A 22,049-nucleotide genomic window follows, 5' to 3' on the forward strand; every position below is an offset into this window, starting at 1 on the left:
TTGGCGGCTGGAGGGCGCCTGCGCGCGGGGCCGCCCCAGCCCCGTTCCCCCCCCCCCCCCCCTCCGCCCGCCGCGGCGTGTGTCAGCCAGCCATGGAGCGGCCGCCGCCAGCAGCCGCCGGCCCCCGGGCAGCACCGGCCGCGCCAGCGCTACTACCAGCGGCACCCAGGGGAGGCGGCAGCGGCGGCGCGTCCGCCGGCTGCGCCTGGCGCCGCTGGGCGCAGTGACAGCGCCCCCCCCGGCCCCCGCCTCCCGCCGCAGCCGCCGCCGCCTGCGATGCTCAGTGAGTGGCGGGGAGCGGGGCCCGGCGCGGGGCTGCGGCCCGAGGCCCGCGTAGGGACGGGGTGGGGGAGCGCGGGGGGGAGCGGCGCCGGCCGGCCGGCGGCGGGAGCGGGCGGGCCCCGGGCGTCCCGCCGGGCCGCCTCGTGGCGGAGGCCCGCAGGCCCGGCCCGGCCCGGCCCGGCAGGCGGCTCCTGGGAGGCCGGCGGGGCCCGTGGGGGCCTCGGGCACGGGCGCGGCCCTCGGGGGCGGCCCCGGGTGAGGGCAGGGCCGGGCGTCTTCCCTGCGCCCGGAGGTCGCGGCGTGGGCTTTCCTCATCATAGGCTTTTTTCCCCTTGAAAAGTGCGTGGGTTTAATTAGCTGCTTCTTATCGCATTATTTCTCTTCCCTTCTCTCTTTTTTTTTTTTTTTTTTTTTTTAATAATCCTGATAGGGGAAGACTTTCGGTTTCGCGTCCTTTCAGCGAGCGCCCTTCAGTTTCCCACCCGTGAGCAAAGCCCGGGCGAGGGGCTGCGTGGGGCTGCTGTCGCAGGCCGGGGTGTCTGTTGGCGGGGCCCAGGGGGTAGCGGCGCTGGGTCCGGCGGCTCCGCTCTGAGGAGGACGGCCTGGGTGGTGGAGGCTGAAGGCGTAAGGTGGTGTGTTGTGGGCAGGAGCAAAGCGTGTCCTGCCCAGGTAACGCGGAGGAGATCTGTTCGGGGAGGGGAACCGCTGTGGAATTGGCAAAGCGTAATCCGTGGATGGTGAGCCAAATCTAGGTCCAGTGCAAATGGATGCAGGCTCTTCTAAAATCACAGCTGTTTCCTCTCTGCCTCTTCCCGTGAATGCCGACGCTCAGGCAAAAGCCTTCTCCGTAGTTCTTGCTGTCTGCAGCACTCTTCCTATTTTGCAGCAGTAGCACGCCGAGTCTCCGCGTCCACTTGTCGTGTTTACTTGCCTGTTTTTCTGAATTGCAGCCGCTGCGTGTGTGAAGCCCCTCAGCTCTAGGATCACGGTTATCTGCCTGTCAGTTTACCCTTATCTTGTTTGTTCTGAAATTTTGTAAATCTTAGATTAACTTAATGTCATGAAATTAAAAATTAGGCGATTTAGTATTGTTGGTAGACTCCCAAATTTCACCCATAGTGATAAGAGATAAAAGGTGGTACTTCTCTGTCCACAACTGAGGCCTGAGACACTGCTCTCAGTAGAGAATATTCAAAATGTGCTTTTGTGGGTTGTTTTCTTGATTTGTTGTTTGGTGGTGGTTTTTTTTAAGATTGCTTGTCCTCAGTTCTTCTCTAACACTCACAGGGCTTTCCTTGGTCTATTGGAAGGAAGAGGCTGCTGTCCCAGCATCAGGACAGGAACGCAGTGTTTAAAAGCGGCGTTTCCAACACAAGTTTTAAAAGTCTTTTTCGTATGTCTGTACTGGTAATATTTCACGGCTGCGGGATCTGCCTAAACCTGTACCTGAGATGTAGCTTAGGCAGGAAATTAATTTCCTTGGCCCAATGCTTAGTACATAGCTAATTTTTCTAGGAAAGAGGAACTAGTGATGTGTTTTGTGTGATTGGCGTCTCCTCTGGGTTTCTTAAGTGGTTTTGGTTCCTCAAAAAAAATTACCCTAATATCCTTTTTTTTCCTACTCCAATTTGTGACACTGCAGAAGATGCTGCATTGTATCTGTGCAGGCTCCCGATGTGGTCTGTTTTCTCTCTTTCCTTATGTGTCCTGCTTATCAGTAAAAATAGTTAATGGTGTTGGTATTTACTGTTCTCTCTGGCTATTTGAGAAGAACGAGGCAGCCGGGACTTCTGAACAATTGTTTCAAGCTTTCTGCAGGCAGGGAATGCTATATGTGTTCAGTTTGTTTCATATGTTGGAAATTATCTTTACCGATGAGAGCTAGAGCCTTAAAATTGATGGGAGGTTAAAGTGGCAGGCTTGTCCTTTTTTTGCCTTCACATTCTGCATCGTTGACCTGTTGTGAAGTGGCTCAGCTTGAACTCGGTTAAAGACATTTTGGCAGGCTGTTCTTATGTTTGTTTTATGATATACTCTAATTTTCAGGGCTTGATAATGAATATTTGTAGGAACGTTGGTTTTGTTGCTCTTGCACTTTTCATGAATGCTTTCGTGCACTTTCACCATGAACGCTTTCCCTGCTCCTGTGACATTGATCTTTGTAATGCTGAGGGAGAAGTATAAAGGCAAAGTCAACCAAGACATGAAGACCTGAAATGAAAGTAGGGGTGATAGTCTGTCTGATGCCCATGGGTGTTTCTTGGTGAAGATGCGTTTCTTGTAAGGTAGTTCCTGTTCTGTCACCTGGGAATAGGGAGAGAGGTCTCCTTGGGATACCGCTTGGTAAGAACCACTATTCTTAGTACTGGGAGGAGTATATGTGAAGGGAGTAAAAAAACTGTACTGATTGCATAAAGCAGCTGCAAATGCCACCTTACTAATTTTGGCTGAAGAAACTGGGGCTTCCCTGTTACCCCAAAACTCTGAAATTCAAAGCTTGGATTTGAATCAGCTGCCAGCAACTGCTCCTTTCCCAGGCCCTTCTCTATATTTCTGCTAAAATGTCTGATCATGATGTTAAAATTTGAGACTACTAGGTAACGTACTGCTTTTTTTTTTGCCTACCATTTAAAATTCACTATTTTCTCTGTTGGTCATCTGCTCATTCAGCAGCTTGAAAAGGCTGATCTTGGTGCTCCTCATTTGTCCCTGTCATTTCAAAGGGTCCTCTGGAGTTCTGCATCTTTCATACACCAGCTTTCGGTTTCTCCGATCCATTAAGAGGTTATGAGGAATTATCTGTACGTGCATGCTGTACCATAATGAGTAAGGGTTTTCTCACCAAATCTAACCTGGCACAAACTGAAGTAAAAAAGTATGGGCAAGGGTATTTCTAGATGCTCTCTCTCTGCAGTTGAACCACAGACCTGAAGCTGATTTGCACAGTTTTGACTAGCTAAACCACTTCAGAAACATTTAGCTGAATCTGTTCTGTGCCATTTTGGGAGTGAGTTTCTTTTGGATTATAAGCTAAATACAACAATCTAGATGCAAACTCTCCAAAATGGTTTCTAAACCTGAAATAAGCATCTATCAGAGTATCCCGAATACAATTAAGTTGCTACCCAGACCTAAGCTGTATGGCAGACTGGATGCAGACCAGGGCAAGTCACTTGTATGTGAGTCCATGCTGCCTGCTGAAATGCAGAATGCTAACGTAACATATTGCAAAGCTTGGTTAAGGGGCTTTTTTTTTGGGGGGGGGGAGGGGGGGGGGGGGGAAGGTGCTAAGATGCCTGTGTCCACCTTTCTTCATGGTCTTCATTAGAATTCTGTCTTTCCTACAGTTTTGCGCAGCAGAAAAAGTGTTATATTTGAGACAGTGTAAGTCTCAGATATAATTTCTTTAATTGCAAGGAAGATGAAAAGGAAGTTTGCTTTTGGAATGGAAAAAGTTGTGGTTGAAACTCTTGATTTTAATAGGTCTGTCTGGAAATGCTTTGAAAACTCCACACCTGTTGATGCCCCTTCTCCACCCTTAACAATTATTTCACCTGTGAGAACACATGGAAATATATTTTAGGTTTTCACCAAAGCATATGGGTTTGCAGTTCCATATATCTGTTTTAACTTTTGCTGAAACCTTCCATCCCCATCCTCCTGGAACTTCACAGAGCGCTTATTGTTCTAACAGCTGCGATAAGCACTAAAGCGTGCATGGGTATTAGAAAAGGCTCATTTATGATCGTATTTTTAAAGCTGTCATTTTGTTAGAAATACGGTTCTTACAAGTGGGGGAAGGGCATCCTTGTCTGTCTGTCTGAGAAGTTGTGTTTCATCAGATTTAGCTACTCAAACCGGAAAGCATGTGCACTTGTAAAATGAATGCGGGTCATTGATAGTGAGGCTATAAGGCATAGAACTATCTTGAGGCAGGCTTTACCTATTACTCTGGTAGAATAAAACTGTTGCTTAGTTCTGCTTTATTTAAAGCCTTTATGTTATCTAAACTTCTGTGTAAAATTGATGGCTATTGCGAAGGATTGGTGGCAGTTAGGGACTACTCAAATAGCAAGGGAACTATTGCATTCATCTTACTGAGGTTCATTTATTACAAGCCGTAGGCTAAAAGCTAGCATTGGGCTCCTTTTGGTTTTGAGACGTTACCAAGTGGTATTTGTGAGGATGGCTTTCAAAACTTACAGAAAGGAAACTTCAAAGGATTCTTTTTTAATTTTGTAGGAGGGAAGTCTAGATAGATGAGGGCAGGTGAAAAAAAAGCAAAAGAGACTGCTTTTGATTTAATTTTCCTGTTGTTTTTTTCTGGGGACTTACCTGACTGAAGTTCCAGAAGCCTGGCTATAAACTTTAAGTTCGGGCAATAAACCATTGTTTCTTGGACTCCCCAAACAGATGTGCTATTTAAAGCATTATGTTTCTGAAATTTCCATCTTTGCGTATTAATTTCTCATTCCCTTGTCTCTTCTGGAATTGTTTTGTTGGTTGGTCAAGCAGAGGAATCATAAAATAACTGAAGAATACCCAAACTGCTACTGTAAAGAAAACAAGGAGGAGAAATGTTCCCTTTTTATGAGTTAACAAAAACAAATGCTTCAGCTCACCACTGCAGTTTTAGTCCAGAATCCTCAAAAGTATTTTTGGTTCCCTAGTGAAATTAGTAGAATTAGGCAGCAAAATATCTTCAGGGGTCTGATTCAAAGTGTCTAGTTAGGCCTTAGTACTGAGAGGCAAATGCCTACAGGTTTTGTTTCATACTTGAGTAATGAAGTTGTTTGACTTCAGCAACCAAAATACTGAGCTGCTTGTCTTCTATCAGTTTTAATACAGCTATGGTGTATGTTGATCTTAGCATATGCCTACACAGGAGGATCCTCATCATCTCATCTTTTCTTTTGAGGTCATGAAACGCGTACGCACAGAACAGATTCAGATGGCAGTGTCCTGCTACCTCAAGCGCCGTCAGTATGTGGACTCGGAAGGTCCCCTAAAACAAGGGCTGAGGCTGTGTCAGACTGCTGAAGAGATGGCAGCTAATCTCACAGGTAATCCTGTCGTATTTTCCATGCGTGCTTCTTGGCAGAGTTGTGACAAGTCTGAGTATGTATATTGGTAACTACATGAATTTGTACACGTCGACAGCTGTCCTTTTGAAATAGATTTCTCAGTGTGAAGTCGGTGTGAGTTCTGAACTTCTGAAGAATGAAAACATGGATGAAAGTGTAACAAGGTGAGATTCACAGTCAGTGAAACAGCTGCCTGAAATATCAGGTCAGGGTAGTGGAAAATGCTTATGTTGTATCCCAAAGAGCATGAAGCCTGGTGAGCGGTGGTGCTTTGGTACGGAGGTGAGAAGAACCTAGATGAGGAATTAAGTAGAAGCAGGAAAATCTGTTGTACTTTTGTACTCCAGGAGACCTATATCATGTGAAATGGAAGTGATACAGGCTGTTTCTTTCTTTGGCCTCATCAGCTTTCTGGTTGTGAACACTCCACTCTGTCACTTGGAGGAAAAAAACAAACAAACAAAAAAAACCCCTTCAGTGGATGAGACAGTTTATTTCCCTGCATGGCCTTTCTCCTCTTTTGTAAAGGCTTCTGAATCCTGTTACACTACATGCTTCTCAAGTCCTGCCTGTCACAGTCTTCATTGTAATTATTATTTTTGTTACAACAAATTATGCTACTGCTTGAGCACATACAAATATTGAAAGGATGCAAGCAATGTGGAGGTTATAAAGATTAAATTTGCTTGTAAAAGCAATAGAAAATACTGGGCTGACCTTTGGATGAAAATGAAAGGAGGAAATATTTTCTGTTGATGACACTGTTTAGATTGTGACAGCATCCCAGGCTAAGAGCGGTGGAGACCTTATTTACTCGTGATACAACTTGATTTGACAAAACAGTAGTTGCTGTATAACTCTGTGCTTGTAGGTAGATATGACTGGATGCCAAAATAGCTCTTTCCACCTCTAGAGGATTTTGCCATAGTTACAATCCAAAGATGTAACTATTTACTTGTGGGTAAATGTCCAGGCTAACTCTCTCAGGGGCCTGAAGGAAATTGGGTAATATCTCATTATTAGAAGTGACTTGTATCTTCTTAGTACTTCTCACTTCCTTGCTGTTTTCAGAGTAACTATTGGAGGTTTGTTGCAATTCCCTGAAATAATACTGGGGGAGATGGGGAAGGAATGAAACCAAAGTAAAATGCTGAATTGGTTTTGATGGGAGATTTTTACGGGAGAGGTGGGTTGAAATGGGATTAGAACTTGGGACCAATCCATAGCAGGAGGACACAAGTGTATCTGAAGTAGAAGAGATAACTGAGATTACAAGCCCCTGCATTCGCATATGACATCACGCAGAAAAAAAATGTTTCAGTAAAGGGTGTGAATGAGGGCATGGTTGGGTTTTGTCTTTTTACTAATCTTCCACCAAATGTTATTACTAAATTTCTTCTTATTAGTCTGTATCCTCTTGCCAGTGCAAGGGTTTTGTGGCTGGTGATTCAGAACTTAGTCATCAGTTTTCGTTAGAACTGAAAATGGTCTGCTCTCATGTATTCAGCTGCTTACTACTTCTTGTCAAATGTGCTCGTAGTAAGGTGTCAGTGAGCATGCTGCAGTTCCATGAATGACTGTCAAAAAAGAAAAACCCACCTTGTATTCATTCTGACAACAGAAGCTGAAAATACTTTCTGCTGCAGTCATCTTACTTTTGCAAACTGAATAAAAACTGACCAGATTCTAAAGCCTGCATTGCTTTATTTCAGGGAAAGCCATCAAATATTTTTTTCTGAATGTTTTTGCTCCTTCCTTAACAAAACTCACCTTGCTTTTTCTGTTCAGCTCTTCTGTTTGACTTCTAAATTAACCAGCCTGTATAAACAGGAGAGTTGCTTGCTTCTGTCTTCAATTCTGTGATTTCTTCTTTCTGTGAAGTGTCCTCTGTTTTTGGTTTTAAATAGTTTTGTTTCTCAGTTTTACCTCAGCATTTCTTTTTGTCTTCCAGAGTCTATTTAGTTCCACCCTTCTCCGTTGCTTCATATACTTGCTATATCTGTACAGCTCTGTTTTCACAGAATCATAGAACAGCCCAGGTTGGAAGAGACCTTGAAAGATCATCTGGTCCAGCCTTTCGTGGGAAAGGGAACCCAGATGATACTGTCTAGCACCCTGTCCGATCGCATCTGCAGTAAAATACAGCACAGAGCTTCCTTGTGACTATCCTGTATTTCTGTAGAAAACTAGAATGATATTTGAGGACAGAATGAGTGACTAAGGAACAGTTTCCTCTAATATCGCCCATAGTATACTATTGACGCATACACCTACCTGAAATAATGTAAAATTACGCATCATCACACTCACATAAAAGAGGAATCAGTTGCTGTGAAAACAGCATTTACAGTAGCCCTGCATTTGTTAGCTGGAAGCAATGCTGCTTGTAGCCAACACACAAGACTGGGAGGGTTCTGTCCGTATCCCTGAGTTAGAGGCAAGTTCCTTTGAATTTGCTATCAGGTCCGCATAGCTGGCTGCAATTATGGAAGTGAAGTCAGGAGCAGATGTTTCCAATATATGTTCTTAGGACCACTGGGGAAGGTGGAAAAGAAACCGCGGTAGATTTATTAATGTATGAGAAGTATATGGCCAGTGTGTTGTTTCCCCTAGGAAAAAAATATGCCTGAAAATCTACTCTCTTGTTTTGGAATCAGTTGAGCTCTTGATCCCTTTTTGCAGTTCTGGTTGGTGTAAAGTTTTGGGAAGGAAAAGAATTGGAATTTGAACTTGTTATAACTGTCTGGTCTGTGGGGTTCATTTACCGTGTGTTTGATGGGAATGAGCTCTAGCATCACAACTGAAACAGTAGGGTGTAATGATTGCCTAGTCAGACTGCTCCAGGATAGGTGGCCAAGGATGATATTCCTCTTTCTGAAGCATGAAGTACATCGTAATTTTGGAATTAAGTTGCTTACGCAGAGGAAGTTAAATAGGTGGCATGGAGGGAGCACTTCATAAAGCCAAGGACGGTAAGTTGTGCTTGCATGGCCCGCGCAAGGTGGCAAGTCGTTCCCATTCCCATTGAAATGAGGCCACCAGAACTCTGAAGAGTTGACCCTTCAGACACAGCATAAAAGACAGGCCTTCGTATTTCTGTTTTTCTTTGCTTTTACAATGAGTAGCATGGGTAACATTGAAAACTGTCACTAAGTGTTTTTGAGTTACTGCATGTGTGTGCATGCAGTTTACTTTCTCATGCTGAATGTTGATTATATTAAAATTTAAGAACGGTAGAGGTTTTTTTACTTTAGCTGTTAAGTAATATCAGGACGTGAGCCTGGAGTTCTTACGGGCTTTGAGTTTCCGAAGCAGCCCAGCTGTGGAAAGCACAGTGTATCTGTACCTTTCAACAGGTTATATTTGTTTATTTCGAAACTGATTTGAGAGCAGATAGGGTATTGGTGCTGGGATCTGTATTTGTTTCTTCCCATGAGGGGATGATAAGGAGAGCCCAGCTCTCTTGTTTTCAAAGCTGAATTCAGCTTGCCCTGGTGAGTTGGTAAAAATACCTTCTGTATTTCCCTAAGCTCTGGGAAGATAGACCTGTGCCTTACCAGAGAGAGAGAGGGGAGAACAGCGACAGGCTGCCTGTACACCATGTGCTGATCTCTTTCTAATTAGAAGCATTGAGACGAGCTGGAGGCTGGCCTATCTCTCTTCAGCATGTGAAAATTTGATGATGTTGTTTATAGACTTCCAGGGCTGTCAGAGTTGTGCCTCTGTGTGTGAGCCAAATGCTGGAGCAAAAAGTGATCAATCAGGAGCAGGAAGGCAAAGGGAGAGGATGGAAAGCAGTGGGGGGGCAGAGGAGACTGAAAGAAGTTGAAGGAGTTGAAAGCAAGAGTAATGAAAACAGGTTTTGTGGAGGGGAAAACAGTTATGAATTGAAAAACAATGAGGAAAAGAAAACAGTGAAACTCCTTGCCCTTTTGTGCTCCTCTTAGAAGAGCAGACAAATAAACATACTATAATTTTGTAAATATTGTAACCTATGTTTCTAATCACTGATATTTGTATATGCTTAGGGTATGTTGGTGGGTGTCTGTAAACTTGCACAAAGTCCCCTGTCAGAGGTTAGCAGAAGAGCAAAGGTTTGGTGCCAGAGAAGTAGAAGTCAATTTCCTTTCTAAGTAGTTCAGAACTGCTTTTACCAGAGTTAATACAAGTTCTGAAAATCAGGTTAACACCATCTCAGGAGACCGTAACAACTGGGTCTGTGGTCAGATACCAGCTGCCCTTTAACCTAAAATGCTCAGGGCGGAGGATACATTTTGATTAAAAACTAGTCACTGTTTGCTTAGAGATTCAGTGTGTTTTCACCACCACGTCTGGAAGACTAGTAAATGATAATGATTGTCATTTGTAGTAAATGATAATAACTGGGACAAGAAATTTGAGACTCTGAGGTAGTGTCACTGCAGACCTTCTGTCTGTGATGGGTGGTGGGTCCCCCTGAAAAAGAAACTTTGTTTTGGAGAAAGTTGTACATTGTTTTCCTCGTCTTTTCTGAGTGCAAAGTAGTAAAACTGTTAAGGGATCTGTGATGGTGTTTCTCTGAATTTCTTGGGAACTTAAGGTTATATTTGAAACCTTAAAATGTATTCGGGGGGGGGGGAGCAGGTGACTTTGTAAGATTTTTTAGGTTTGGCTTTTTTAAGCTTCCAGAATACTTTCTCATCCATGATCTGTCTAGGTTGTTAATGCCATGTTTAGGTGCTTCGGACTATGTCATCCCTGGATGGTTTGAAAGATGAAATGTCATCTTGGTGGCTGCGTTACCTTGGATTTTATGAGAAGCTTTGTTTCCAGATACCTGAAGAACTCCTTAAATCCCTATTTAATTTTTACTTATTTTATTTCACAGTTCAGTCTGAATCTGGTTGTGCCAATGTTGTGTCTGCAGCTCCCTGCCTGGCGGAGCCACAGCAATATGAAGTACAATTTGGACGATTACGCAATTTTCTCACAGGTAAATATCAGGAAGCAAGGAAGAGGACAGTAGCTGATTTTTATTTTCTTTTTGTCATTTCAATGAGTGAAGGACAATATAATAAAATCTAAAATCATATATCTAACAATCTTTTGATTTCTAGTTTTGAGACTTCTGTTACTAAAATTAGAAACATTTAATTTTTCTTTTTTGTTGTTGTCTGAGTGCTGAGTACCTTTGGCTTTTGTAGATAGCTGACTGTTTGCCCTTTCTTGTTCAAGCATTTGGCCTTTATAGATCTTCCAGACAACAGCATACACACACAGGACAAGAAGGAAGATTAGAGTGTTTTATGTGAAAGGCAAGTAACTTAGAAATTAGTGTAGTTCTCTGCTGTCTCCTAGTCTAGGGGTTTTAATTTTATTCATAATTGGCTTATTTTTATGATGGTCTGGATTTTTAAGGGAGAATTTGTTCCCTTAAATTTACCTGTACTGGCTTTGAGACTGCAGGTACGTGACAGAAAGGAAGAAAGTTCTCATTCTGTACTGTGATGCAGAAGACAATAATGATTTTTCTTTTTTTTATGTAATTTTTAATTACATTTAAAAAAAAAAAAAAAGGTACTCCTGGGAATGTCCTTATTTCTTCTCTGAGTCCCAAATGTGGGAAGAAGAAAGCAGATAGGATTTTTAGAGAATAGTACCAAGGAAAGTGAGGTTGCCACTCCTCCCACCTTTGGGCACATCTGCATTTGTCCAGTGTAGGGATTTGATCCCAGTGTGCATAACACTAGGGCTAAAATTCCTGGTAGTTGTTGAAAGGAAAGGGAGGGAGAAATAGTGAAGTGTAAGCCTTGCCACCTAGAGCAGTTCAACACCATTGTACTTTAGTAGTGAAGGTAAATCCTTACAGTTTTTTAGATTTTTGAGAAGTATGATTGCTCTGTTCAGTAGCTTAAGTATCACTTGGGGAAGCGCTAGGTATGGTTTTGGTGTTCAGGTCAACTATTTTCATCTTTTTTTGTCCCTCTTGCTCAGTTTTGATTTCTTACATGCATGAACTGCTTCTGTTTCTGCAAGGGAGTAACTTGCCAGCCAGCCACAAGGCACAGCAAGACACTCCTCATTTCTGTGATGTCTGCCCCCAGGGCACTGGGGAGTGGGCAGGGGACTAGGACCACTGAATAATTTAGGAATTACTCTAGAGGTCTCTAGTTCAACCAGCTTCTCAAAGCAGGGCAAGATTGGAGTTTGATCAGGTTGCTCAGCGCCTTGTCCAGCCAGGTTTTGAAAATCAGAGTGTGGAGATTGCTCTGTGCCTCTGGGCCCCAGCTGCAGGGCTGAGCAATTTGGTGACACTTTCCCTAGCAGCAGCTTGCCTGTCCTTTCACTGGCACCTCTGAGAAGAGGCTGGCTCCTTTTCTTCCATAATGCCTTCCTGGGTACTGAAGGCAGAGGTTCGTCTCCAGGCTAGACAGACCCAGCCTCTGTAACTGCTCTTCATGTGTTCCCAGGGAACGTTTGCTTCATTCCTGTTTCTGCCAACTTCCCGTATCTTCCCTTTTTCCCCTGTTGCAGAGTGAGGTCCTTCCCCCTGTTGCATTTCTGGACTAGAGCACCCGCAGAGAAAAGAGCAGCTGCTAGCTGCTTGGTGCTTTTACTACATACGGACCACTGGTTTCACTGGCTTTGGCCCAGTTTCAGTGGGACAGAAAGGAGAATGATGCCTAAGTATGCAAATATGCATGTATACACTGCAGACCACGCACATGTTCTGTAGTTACTCACATAGAAATGAGGGAGAGGCACAGTATGGACCAGAGAAAGTCTGGGCAGATGCTCAACAGGAGAGGGAAAATAATCTGATGAAAAGGGGGAGAAAAAAGAATATGCATTGGTGAGTGGCAGGAGGGAAGAACAAGTTGAAAAGCAGCAATGCTGTTTGAAGACTGGCAGTGCCTATTTTCTTCCAATAATTTGGACGATTTAGTCCTCTGGTAACTTGTTGTGGCCCTTTACACTGCCATTGTGTTCTGGGTAAGCTCCTTGCTGAACGTGGGAGGGAAACAGCCCCAAGAAGCTGGTGAAGGAGGGGTGGAGCTGTTGCACAGATTAGTCTCTGCAAGGTACAGCACAGCCTAATTGGGAGTTTGTTACACTGTGTACTAGGAATTACTGCTGGGATTTGCCTTGGCACAAAGAGGGGGAGAGAGAGAGAAAGCGTGCACATGAGCAGGCACAGAAATAAAACAAGAGCACAGCATATTGCAGCACATTTTGGAAGCTGTAGCTTCCTTCCCCTGGAGACAAATCAGTTCCATCCAAAGCACCACATGCAAGTTTTATTGAAGCTGAGAGGAAAAAAACCCACCAAAATTCAGGCCTGCACAAGCTAGGTAAATAATTTTGACTTAAACACAGTAAATAGTATTTTTAAAAAATATAATGACTAAATTTTAAAGTCCATTTGTTGCAATAAACAGAGGACATAGTTTTTCTTTCTGAATGCATAGGGGGAAAACTCAGCTGTCATGTAGTTTGAGGGGGTATTTTAATAGCTGACCCACACCTAAAAAGGAGTTTGAAATCTCTGCATTTTGTTCTTAAAACATACCTCACTGACTTGAAAATCTCTCTTTAAATCCATAGTAGGTACTGTGTATCCCCTTTAGGTGACAGAAGACGTTCACTTAGATGCACCAACAAAAACCTCCTCTTGCTTGCTCTCTGATACCACAGTCAAGGCTTTTTGCAGTAATTGTCCTTGCTCTGTTTTATTCCCAGTAGAAGGTGGATTGAGAAATCATTCAAGGTTTGTTGCTGTTTTTTTATACAGATTCAGATTCTCAGCACAGCCATGAAGTGATGCCTCTTCTGTATCCCCTCTTTGTCTACCTCCATCTGAACATGGTCCAGAATGGCCTAAAAAGCACAGTGGACAGTTTTTACAGCCGCTTCCATGGCATGTTCTTGCAGAATGCCAGCCAGAAGGATATCATTGAGCAGTTGCAAACTACCATGACTATTCAAGATATCCTGTCCAACTTGAAGCTCCGGGCTTTTCTGGACAACAAGTATGTCATCCGCCTTCAAGAGGACAGCTACAACTACCTTCTTCGCTACCTCCAAAGTGACAACAACAACGCCCTGTGCAAAGTCCTGACCTTGCACATTCACCTGGATGTGCAGCCCGCCAAGAGGACTGACTACCAGCTCTACGCTGGTGGGAGCTCCTCGCGCAACGAGAGCAACGGCCTGGAACCCAGCGACGTGCCAGCTTCCATTCTGCAGAACGAGGCGGCGCTGGATTTACTGCAGGACAGCATTAAACGTGTCAAGGACGGGCCCCCTTCCTTAACGACCATCTGTTTCTATGCCTTCTATAACACGGAGCAGTTGCTGAACACTGCAGAGATTTCACCAAATAGCAAGCTGCTCGCTGCTGGGTTCGATAATTCATGTGTGAAGCTGTGGAGCCTGCGTTCCAGGAAGTTAAAATCTGAGCCCCACCTCGTTGATGTGTCCCGCATCCGCCTGGCTTGTGACATCCTGGATGAGGAGGTCTGGATATTCTTCCCTCGCCCCCTCCCCTTTTCTGCTGGGGTATTTTGGGCATGTGTTGTGGAGTATTTAGTAATGTCTTTAGGGGACTGTGAGGCTGTTCTGCAACCTGTCTGTCTTGACTCACAAATTTTATAGCCTGCTATTGTCCTTGTTCTTTCCTGCAGTGATTGTAAATGCTGCACTGAGGTGCAATGAGTTTGTGCTCAGGTCATAGTTTGTTAGGTCTAGATGCTCATCTCCCTCCTCCAGCTGTCCTTGAATAAATGACAGTACACAGGCAGCCCAGTAAGGACAAGTGATTTGAGAAGGCTCCCTTCCCTGAGGAGCATGGAGCCTTCTTATGGGTGGGAAGATGAAACAAGGAGATGCAAGCAGTAAAAACACACTGTGGTGAATGAAAACTACAAGGAAACTGGCTCAGAGCAACCAGTCAGAAGGGTGGAGAGAAGGGGAAAGATGCAGGAAGAGGAAAATAAAGCCAAAGTAAGGAAAGAGCCAAAGGAGGCTGGTCTGAGGCCTTGGTAAAAAGGAGGAATGCCTAAGTGCAAAACAGTATTTAAGGAATCACTTTAACCAGAGGTAAAGAGTTAGCATGGAAAAATTACGCAAAATGTCTCTGTTAAATAATCTGCAGCATAGAAGCTTCAGAGGCTTCCCACTCTGGCGTGCTAGAGACAAGGACAGGGATGTGTGTGCCTTCACATGCCAGGCTAGATAGCATCTTCTGGTTTACTCATTTTTTTGCCTTCTGGTCACGCCCTTCCTCTCCTCTTGCCACAGCTGCCCACGTAGCATCTTATATCTGGTTAGAGATCAGAATTTGTGACCCTCCCTTTGTTTAATCACTCCCCTCTTGAAGGGGGAAAAAAAAAAAGACTCCATTTGTTCTTGTGTTGAGCATTTAGCAGGAGAAACATCCTTATTTTCACTGTTTTTTCTTCTTCTCATAAAAATACCTAGTGGCACGGTTCTGTTTATTTTGGAAAAGTGCAGAGGGCTTGCTGTAGGCCAGGATCTGTGGTTAGGGATTGCTTTGTTAGTCAGCTTGAGAACTAGAGGCAGGTATCCAGGTGAGATAGCACAGGGGCATGCTCAGCACTTGCCAGGTTAACCCTTTCTGCAGAGTGAGCAGGTAAGTGGGCCAGACTAGCCCAATATGGAACTATGGGCTTGTTTTTATTATAAGTTGCGGGAGCTCACAGGGCATGTGACTGTGTATTGCCTGTCATGGAAACCAAATGTCAATAACCTGCAACAGAGGAGAATTTCTCTGGTAAATCAGCAGATCACCTCCTTTGGCTCCAGACAATAGAAAAGTGAGATATTGCCAGGTTATCAGGAGTGCATATTAGCTTTCTTTTGGCATGTGGGCACATACTTGCATATCATACGTGTATTATGAAACAGCTGTGGAAGCTTGAGTACAAATGGCTTTTGTTGGGTATCTAATATTTTGTGTGTCCTGCAGTATTTGTGCACGGGTCTAAAACCAAAAACTGGTCAAAGACCAGCACAGATCAAAGCCATCATTGCCCTGAATAACTTCCACCACTGATCAAATAGCGACCTGATCAGGAGTTCAAAGCTAAGAGAGGATACCAGCCTGAACACACTGCTGGTTACGTGTCCCAAATGTACATGAAAGCCTATTGACTAGAAGGGAAGCCAATTCTAGTATCTGGGAGCCCTAAGTGAAAATGCACAGGCACCCGTGGCATCACAGGTGGAAACAGACCAGCACCCGCTTGGGTGCCACGGGAGTAGAAGCCACAGACACTAAGAGCAAACAAGACCACCCTGACCTGGCTGCAGTCATCAGTAATGCAGCTCAGTGTGAACAGGGGCTGTGTTTCAGACTGTCACTGCAGTCTGATTAGCAACAATTCACAGCGATAAACCTGACGAAAACTTCAACAAAGAACAAAAATTCCGAATGTGCTTTGACATTACTTCAGTGAGTTCTATAGAATAGTGAGGATGTTAGTCTTGGCTGGGTTTTGTAAGATTTCTAAATTTGGTTTGGTTTGGTCGATTTCTGCATTGTGTAATTAGCTTTGGATACTGTATTTAAATAGTAGTGCCTGAAATAATTAATCTTCAGCTTGGTTTCTGATTTGCTGCAAGCAGATAGGTCTTTCTGTTTATGAAAATATAGAAGTCTAAAACTGTGCTAGTTTCAGTGGATCTTGTTCAGGGTGGCACTGAAACTACACTATTCTGTTTATTAACTCTTTTTGTATGTATATATAAAAATGAAGTTAAGACTTGGCAAAAGTGTTAGAGAACAACATTTTTTCCTAGTCTGTAAAGCCTTTGTGTCAGTAAGGTCAAAGTCATCTACTAGGTGTAATTTTAGTGAATTTTGCTCAGTGTGATGCCCTAGTGCACTTTACTAGTGTTGTCTTGCTTTTTGGAAATAGGAGAGGCTTACTATTTTTGCATAAGGTAATTCTGTTTTCTTTATAGTAGCATCTCACAAATGCCACTTTATAGTCTCTCTTACCTAAGGTCCAGTGTAAAAATGCAGTTTTGCAGCTGTGCGAATGGATGTATCGTTTGTATCTCTGCAATTTTGCCGTGCTCATTGTTGGTACTACATAAATTAACAATAGAAAATAATACTCTCTGTTCCAAGCTGCAAGAGTGGCGGCCTTTAAATTCTGTGAAGACTAAGACTTCACCCATTCAGCTCTGCTTCTGAGATTCTGCTTTTAAGTGTCAGTGGTCCTTCAAGTGGTAGTGAGCGGGGATGATGCTGACACCTTGGTGGATAGCAGGTGGGAGGGAATTCTGGAAGGAGCAGTAAGGAATGTCCTGCAAAGAAAGCCACAGTATCTACTCCATCATCTTTCCCTGCTAGGGGATCCCTAACTAAGGCAGGTAAGAGATACTCCTTTTTGACATCTTAAGAGCACTGCAGGTCAAGAGAGATGACTACACCCAGGGAAACCTGTTACTAGATAGAAGGAAAAAAAAAAAGGGGGCGGGGGAGGATGGGGCAGGGTGAGATTTTTGTTTTGGTTTTTTGAGGTTATCATTGTTGCTTTTTGAGGCTCATTCATTCCCTTGAGGCTTATGCTGGGTGGAAGATCAAGATACTTTTTGTCAGCTAGATAACATTTGCTCACAAGGTTAAATACACCGGCAGTAAATTTTTCTGGGTCCAGATGACTGTCATGCAAAATCCATACTGATTTAAGTAATAGCTGAGGAGTTGGGTAGTCTGTCCATAGGTGTATCATTTGGAAGGTGTCCTGTGTAATAAAACATGCCAACGTTTTTGTTGTTTTCAGTTTCTTAATAATACAATTTTTGGGAGTCTTGTACTTGCTCAGGATCCTGTTTGCTGCTGAAGACTAATTTATTTTTTTTAGCTCATTTTAGTAGTGCTGGTAGGTTTTCCAGTTCTATCCTATTACTTCAAATCTGTTTTGATCTTTTTTTCACAAATGGATAGTACAAATAATAAAAGGCAGGAGGTTGGGGGTTTTTTTGGGGGGAGTGGGTAGGCTATTGATTAAAATAGGCTTGCATAACTTAATTTCTTGTCCATTCCAAGGAAATACAAATCGTTCATGCTAACCTGCAGCAGCAAACCACTTCAGAAGGAGTTAATGGATATCTGGGTAGCGTCCAGTGGTACCTTGTATTCAGGAAACATATTCAGTGTGTGAAGTGGGAATCCTGAAAATATATTATGAAGAGGGATTCCCTGCTGATTTGTAACGCAGGTTGCAACCTTTCTATAGCTGCTGTAAATGGTCACCTACATGGTAGTAGCTGTGGGATGCAAGGAAGAGTGTGCTTGATCTGACAAAGAAATGAAGCTTGGTTCTGCAAGGCAGTAATTTAGTGGCTGCACTTCCAGCTGCTTTGTTAATCTGGTCAGCAGACCAACTTGGATGGGGAGGAAACGGAAGATTGTAGTGACTCAGAGGCATTATAGGTGTACCGGTTTTGGTGAGCTGTAACAGCAGTGTGCAGTTGTTAGGCTAAGTGGGTGTCAAACAGCAGTCAAAGATAAGATTTGCTACCTGTGACCGTATAGGAGTGTGGTTTTGAATGCTTCAGAAGGCATTTTCAAATAATCTGCTACTGTAATACAAGAGAATAAGAGTAGGTGCTTGAAAAGAAAAAAGAATATGTGCTTGCAGATGACCCAAGTAGCCTTCTATGAATTTGAAGGCATAAAATTAAGTACCTGGACTTGCAGAATTTACAAAAACTACAGTACAATATAGGTAACTTGAATGGGCTTCCACTGGTAACTTGTCAGGAATCTTATGGTTGTAATTAAATAGTATAAAATGCTGCAGGTATCAGCCTCTCTCCTTTAATGTGGTAACGTAGCCTAGAGATGCTGTGGATTCCAGCAAGCGATGCTCTACCTAAGGTAGAAAAAGCAATTTGAATAAGAATGGGGCTTTGCATGCTAGAGCCTGTAATTTCTCTCTGCTTCACCTCCATAGCAGAGATGAAGTTGGCTCCCAGCCACATCATGAAACTCCCATGGGCGCTGACTACTCCGAGGAGAAGTAGCATTGCTAAACCCAGCTTGCTGCCTACCACTAAACACGCAGCTGAGCTGGAGAAAGGCAGTGAGCTCGCAAAGTTTGCTCACCTGTTATGTGAGATTGGAAACCACTGGAGGAGAAGGACTTTTGGGACTGTTGGTAGGTCTGAAGCAAAACCGTCCACGAGTCCTGAGGTTAGAGGGATGGGAGATACTGTGTCAGCCAAGAGAACCGCTCACGGTGCACTGACTTCTGCTGGTCGCCAGCAGTCCGGCAGCCCTGGGGAATTGGGTTTCCTTTCAGGCCAGGAAGTGCTCCTTCTGCAGGAAATGGGCCAGTTTGTGATGATAAAAGTTAAAGGGGCTGCTCACAAACAAAAGGGCATTGTGCTGAATTTGATGTGCAGAGGTTGTCCATGGATGAGTGTTGCTGATTCAGTACTGAGGAACAGTGTCTGCCTAACAGCCCTGAGGAAGGGTGGTCTCAAGCTGCTACACAGGTGCACCCCAAGCCATGCTTATCTTGCACTCTCAGTGAGACCCCAGCTTGTCAGGCAAGGATACTCCCTCGAGTTGGGATTTGATGAAAACTGTGCAGTCTGTAGCCTTTGATTGTCAAGAGATGCTACTTGAGTAGACTTTGAGACACGTACCCTCCATTGGGAGATTCCTTTGCGCAGCTCACTGAACGGTCTTCAAACGTGAAAGCCTTTACTTCTTCACTATCTGCCTTGGTACTTGAATTGGAGAATTACAGCATAAAAAGGTTTCCAGTGCCATCCTGTTTGTGATTATTCATTTTCTCCTACCTCAAAATAGATTCTTTGACCTAAATAAGCTGCATACATTTGCTGTTCTTGAAGGCTGCTCTTGAAGGGTGAGGATGTGAAAGCATCCTGATGGAGCTTGCGTGGAGAAATAGATATTACAGCCTTACTCGGTTTCTGTTCATGTGTGGGGTTAAGAAGGCATGTCCAGCAAACAGCTTGACAAATATGCTTTGGCTTTCCATCTCCTCTCTTTTGTTTAAGACATCTGGGTTTCTTTTTCTCTACTGTGAGATTCGGTTCCAGTAATGACCACACCGAAAGAGCAGATGCCAAGATCTATTTCAATGTCTTAGCCAAAAGTTTAGTGGAGAACGGATAGGGAATAAGCATATGTTTTTAGCAAGTGGAAAAATGTCTAAAATACTTTTTTTTTTTTTCTCCTATTTGTATATAGTCCCAGGTTAAGGTGCCTTCTGGAGTGAGCATGAGGCTACAAAAAAAATGAAGCTAAAACCTTTATATAAATAAAGTCTTATCTCCCCATCTCTTGCAGCATTAACTTAGATGTAGCAAATGCACTAGCAATGTTTGTGTCCGAATTGCACAAAATGAGCCATGTCTAAAATAACTTCCTCTGTATTAATGCCTGCCTGTTTTCCCCATGGTGGTTCCTGTATTTGTTGAACAGATAAACATGCTTTCCTTTCTTCTTTGTTTTTTCTCCTCTGCAACCAGGAGGAAGAGGATGACAGCGCAGGCACAGAAATGAAGATCCTGAGAGGACACTGTGGACCTGTGTATAGCACGAGGTTCCTTTCAGACAGTTCAGGACTCTTATCTTGTTCTGAGGACATGTCCATCAGATATTGGGACCTCGGAAGTTTTACAAACACTGTGTTGTACCAAGGACATGCCTATCCTGTCTGGGATTTGGATATTAGTCCCTGCAGCCTGTACTTTGCCAGTGGTTCCCATGATCGCACTGCAAGGCTCTGGTCATTTGATCGGACGTATCCGCTGCGAATATATGCGGGCCATTTGGCGGATGTAGACTGCGTCAAGTTCCACCCCAATTCCAACTACTTAGCGACGGGCTCCACGGACAAAACTGTGCGCTTGTGGAGCACTCAGCAAGGCAACTCGGTGCGTCTTTTCACCGGGCATCGTGGTCCCGTGCTAGCGCTTGCGTTTTCTCCCAACGGTAAGTACCTGGCATCAGCAGGCGAAGACCAGCGGCTAAAGCTGTGGGACTTGGCATCAGGAACTCTTTACAAAGAACTGAGGGGGCACACGGACAACATAACCAGCCTTACTTTTAGCCCCGACAGTAGTTTAATTGCTTCGGCGTCGATGGACAATTCAGTCCGGGTCTGGGACATTCGGAACACTTACTGCAATGCCCCTGCAGATGGGTCTTCCAGTGAACTCGTTGGTGTATATACCGGACAAATGAATAATGTACTGAGCGTACAGTTTATGGCCTGTAATCTTCTTCTAGTGACTGGAATTGCACAAGAAAATCAGGAACATTAATTTTTTTTTTTTTCTTAGGGAAGTGGGTGGGTGTATTGAATGCCAGAGTCCGTTGCAAGCTGAGATTACTGACTGTGAAACACTTTTCTTCCTCTGCCCCCTTGAAAAGCATGTTCAAAGTGATGCAAATGCTTTAAAATGTCTTGCCTACAAAAAGGCCTGTGCAGTTAAACAGAATAAGGAAAAAAGGAGGAGTGATGAAAATACATACACATTCTAATCTTGTAGGGATGGGGAAAAGGGGAGGAAATCCAGTAGCTTGGGGAAACTGAAAGCCTGGTCCAGACAAGTGAAACCACCAACCAGATAAGCTGCTGACCTGCACTTAAATATCCTGCATTGATTGATGGGCACATCTTACCTACTGTTAATTGAGGCTTGAGAGTGTGGAGAACTACTGGCCCAGTGTTTTTTTGTTTTGTTTTCTTTTTGTTTTCCTGGTATTGCAGAGGACCAGCATTTTAAGACCCTTATATTAAAAGAACATTATGTATTTTCTACAGTGATAGTGGTCCTAAATATTACAGCTCCCTATAGCACTTCTGGAATATTTTGGACTAGCTAAGTAGAAAATACCATCTTTCTTTTTAGTAAGGGGATGGAAATCTGACCTCAGTTGGGGCCCATCTCTGCATTGTCATTTGGGTTTGGTTCCTGGTACTAGCTGTGATATTTGTATTTATGTTCCATTAATTAGGAATCTTTCTGAATCAGGTTGCACTGTGTTTTGAGGATGGGAGGACAGTGGGGTAGAGCGGTGGCTTTAGTGGTAATAAATGACTTGCCTTGTCTGGAGGGAGGGCACTATAGAACTGAAGTGGCTAAGTTTGGACTTCTAATGGAAATGGGGCATGTCAGTCCACCACTGCACCTCACAGAAATATTTCCGTAAATGGAAGTTGGCAGTCTAAGGAGAGGGGGACGGGGAGAAAGAGACACACAAAGTGACATGGGAAAAAATAGTATTACTAAATTATTGTGTGTACACAGAGGCAGCTCTGCCAGTGTTGGATTTTTCTCAAAATGTTGCAATATCAGTTTCATGAACACTTTGTGAGATAAATCATCAGCATTTACAACAAGGATCTGCGGAAAAAGCACGTTCTAGTTTGTCATTTGGAGAGATTAAATATTTCTGCTTTCTGGAAAGAGTTATTTTGTATTTTGTTTTCTATTAAAAGCATTTAGTTTAAAAAAAAAATAAAAATGGTTTGGTCCCTTTCTGGGAAACTTGCTCTGCCTTGCATTGGAAGGAGAGGGCAGGAGCATGCTTCTCCTACGCTGCTCAAGCCAGAGGCCGCTTGGCACTTGGAGGCTGAATCTGGTGGTCTCACTCAGTGCATGCTGCTTTGATATCCCCTTACCTAT

General features: G+C 43.7%; 1 protein-coding gene across 1 annotated transcript; it reads left to right on the forward strand.

Moving 5' to 3' along the window:
• The first annotated feature begins 69 nt into the window (after positions 1-69).
• On the forward strand, positions 70-21,830 carry TAF5L (TATA-box binding protein associated factor 5 like). Its single transcript, XM_075748672.1, has 5 exons — positions 70-283; positions 5,201-5,345; positions 10,234-10,338; positions 13,138-13,862; positions 19,884-21,830. Exons 2-5 carry the CDS (start codon positions 5,204-5,206, stop codon positions 20,679-20,681), a joined length of 1,770 nt encoding a protein of 589 aa, XP_075604787.1. The 5' UTR covers positions 70-283; positions 5,201-5,203; the 3' UTR covers positions 20,682-21,830.
• The last annotated feature ends 219 nt before the right edge of the window (positions 21,831-22,049 follow it).

This window comes from Balearica regulorum, chromosome 3, assembly GCF_011004875.1.
Source record: "Balearica regulorum gibbericeps isolate bBalReg1 chromosome 3, bBalReg1.pri, whole genome shotgun sequence".
NCBI classification, from domain to species: domain Eukaryota; kingdom Metazoa; phylum Chordata; class Aves; order Gruiformes; family Gruidae; genus Balearica; species Balearica regulorum.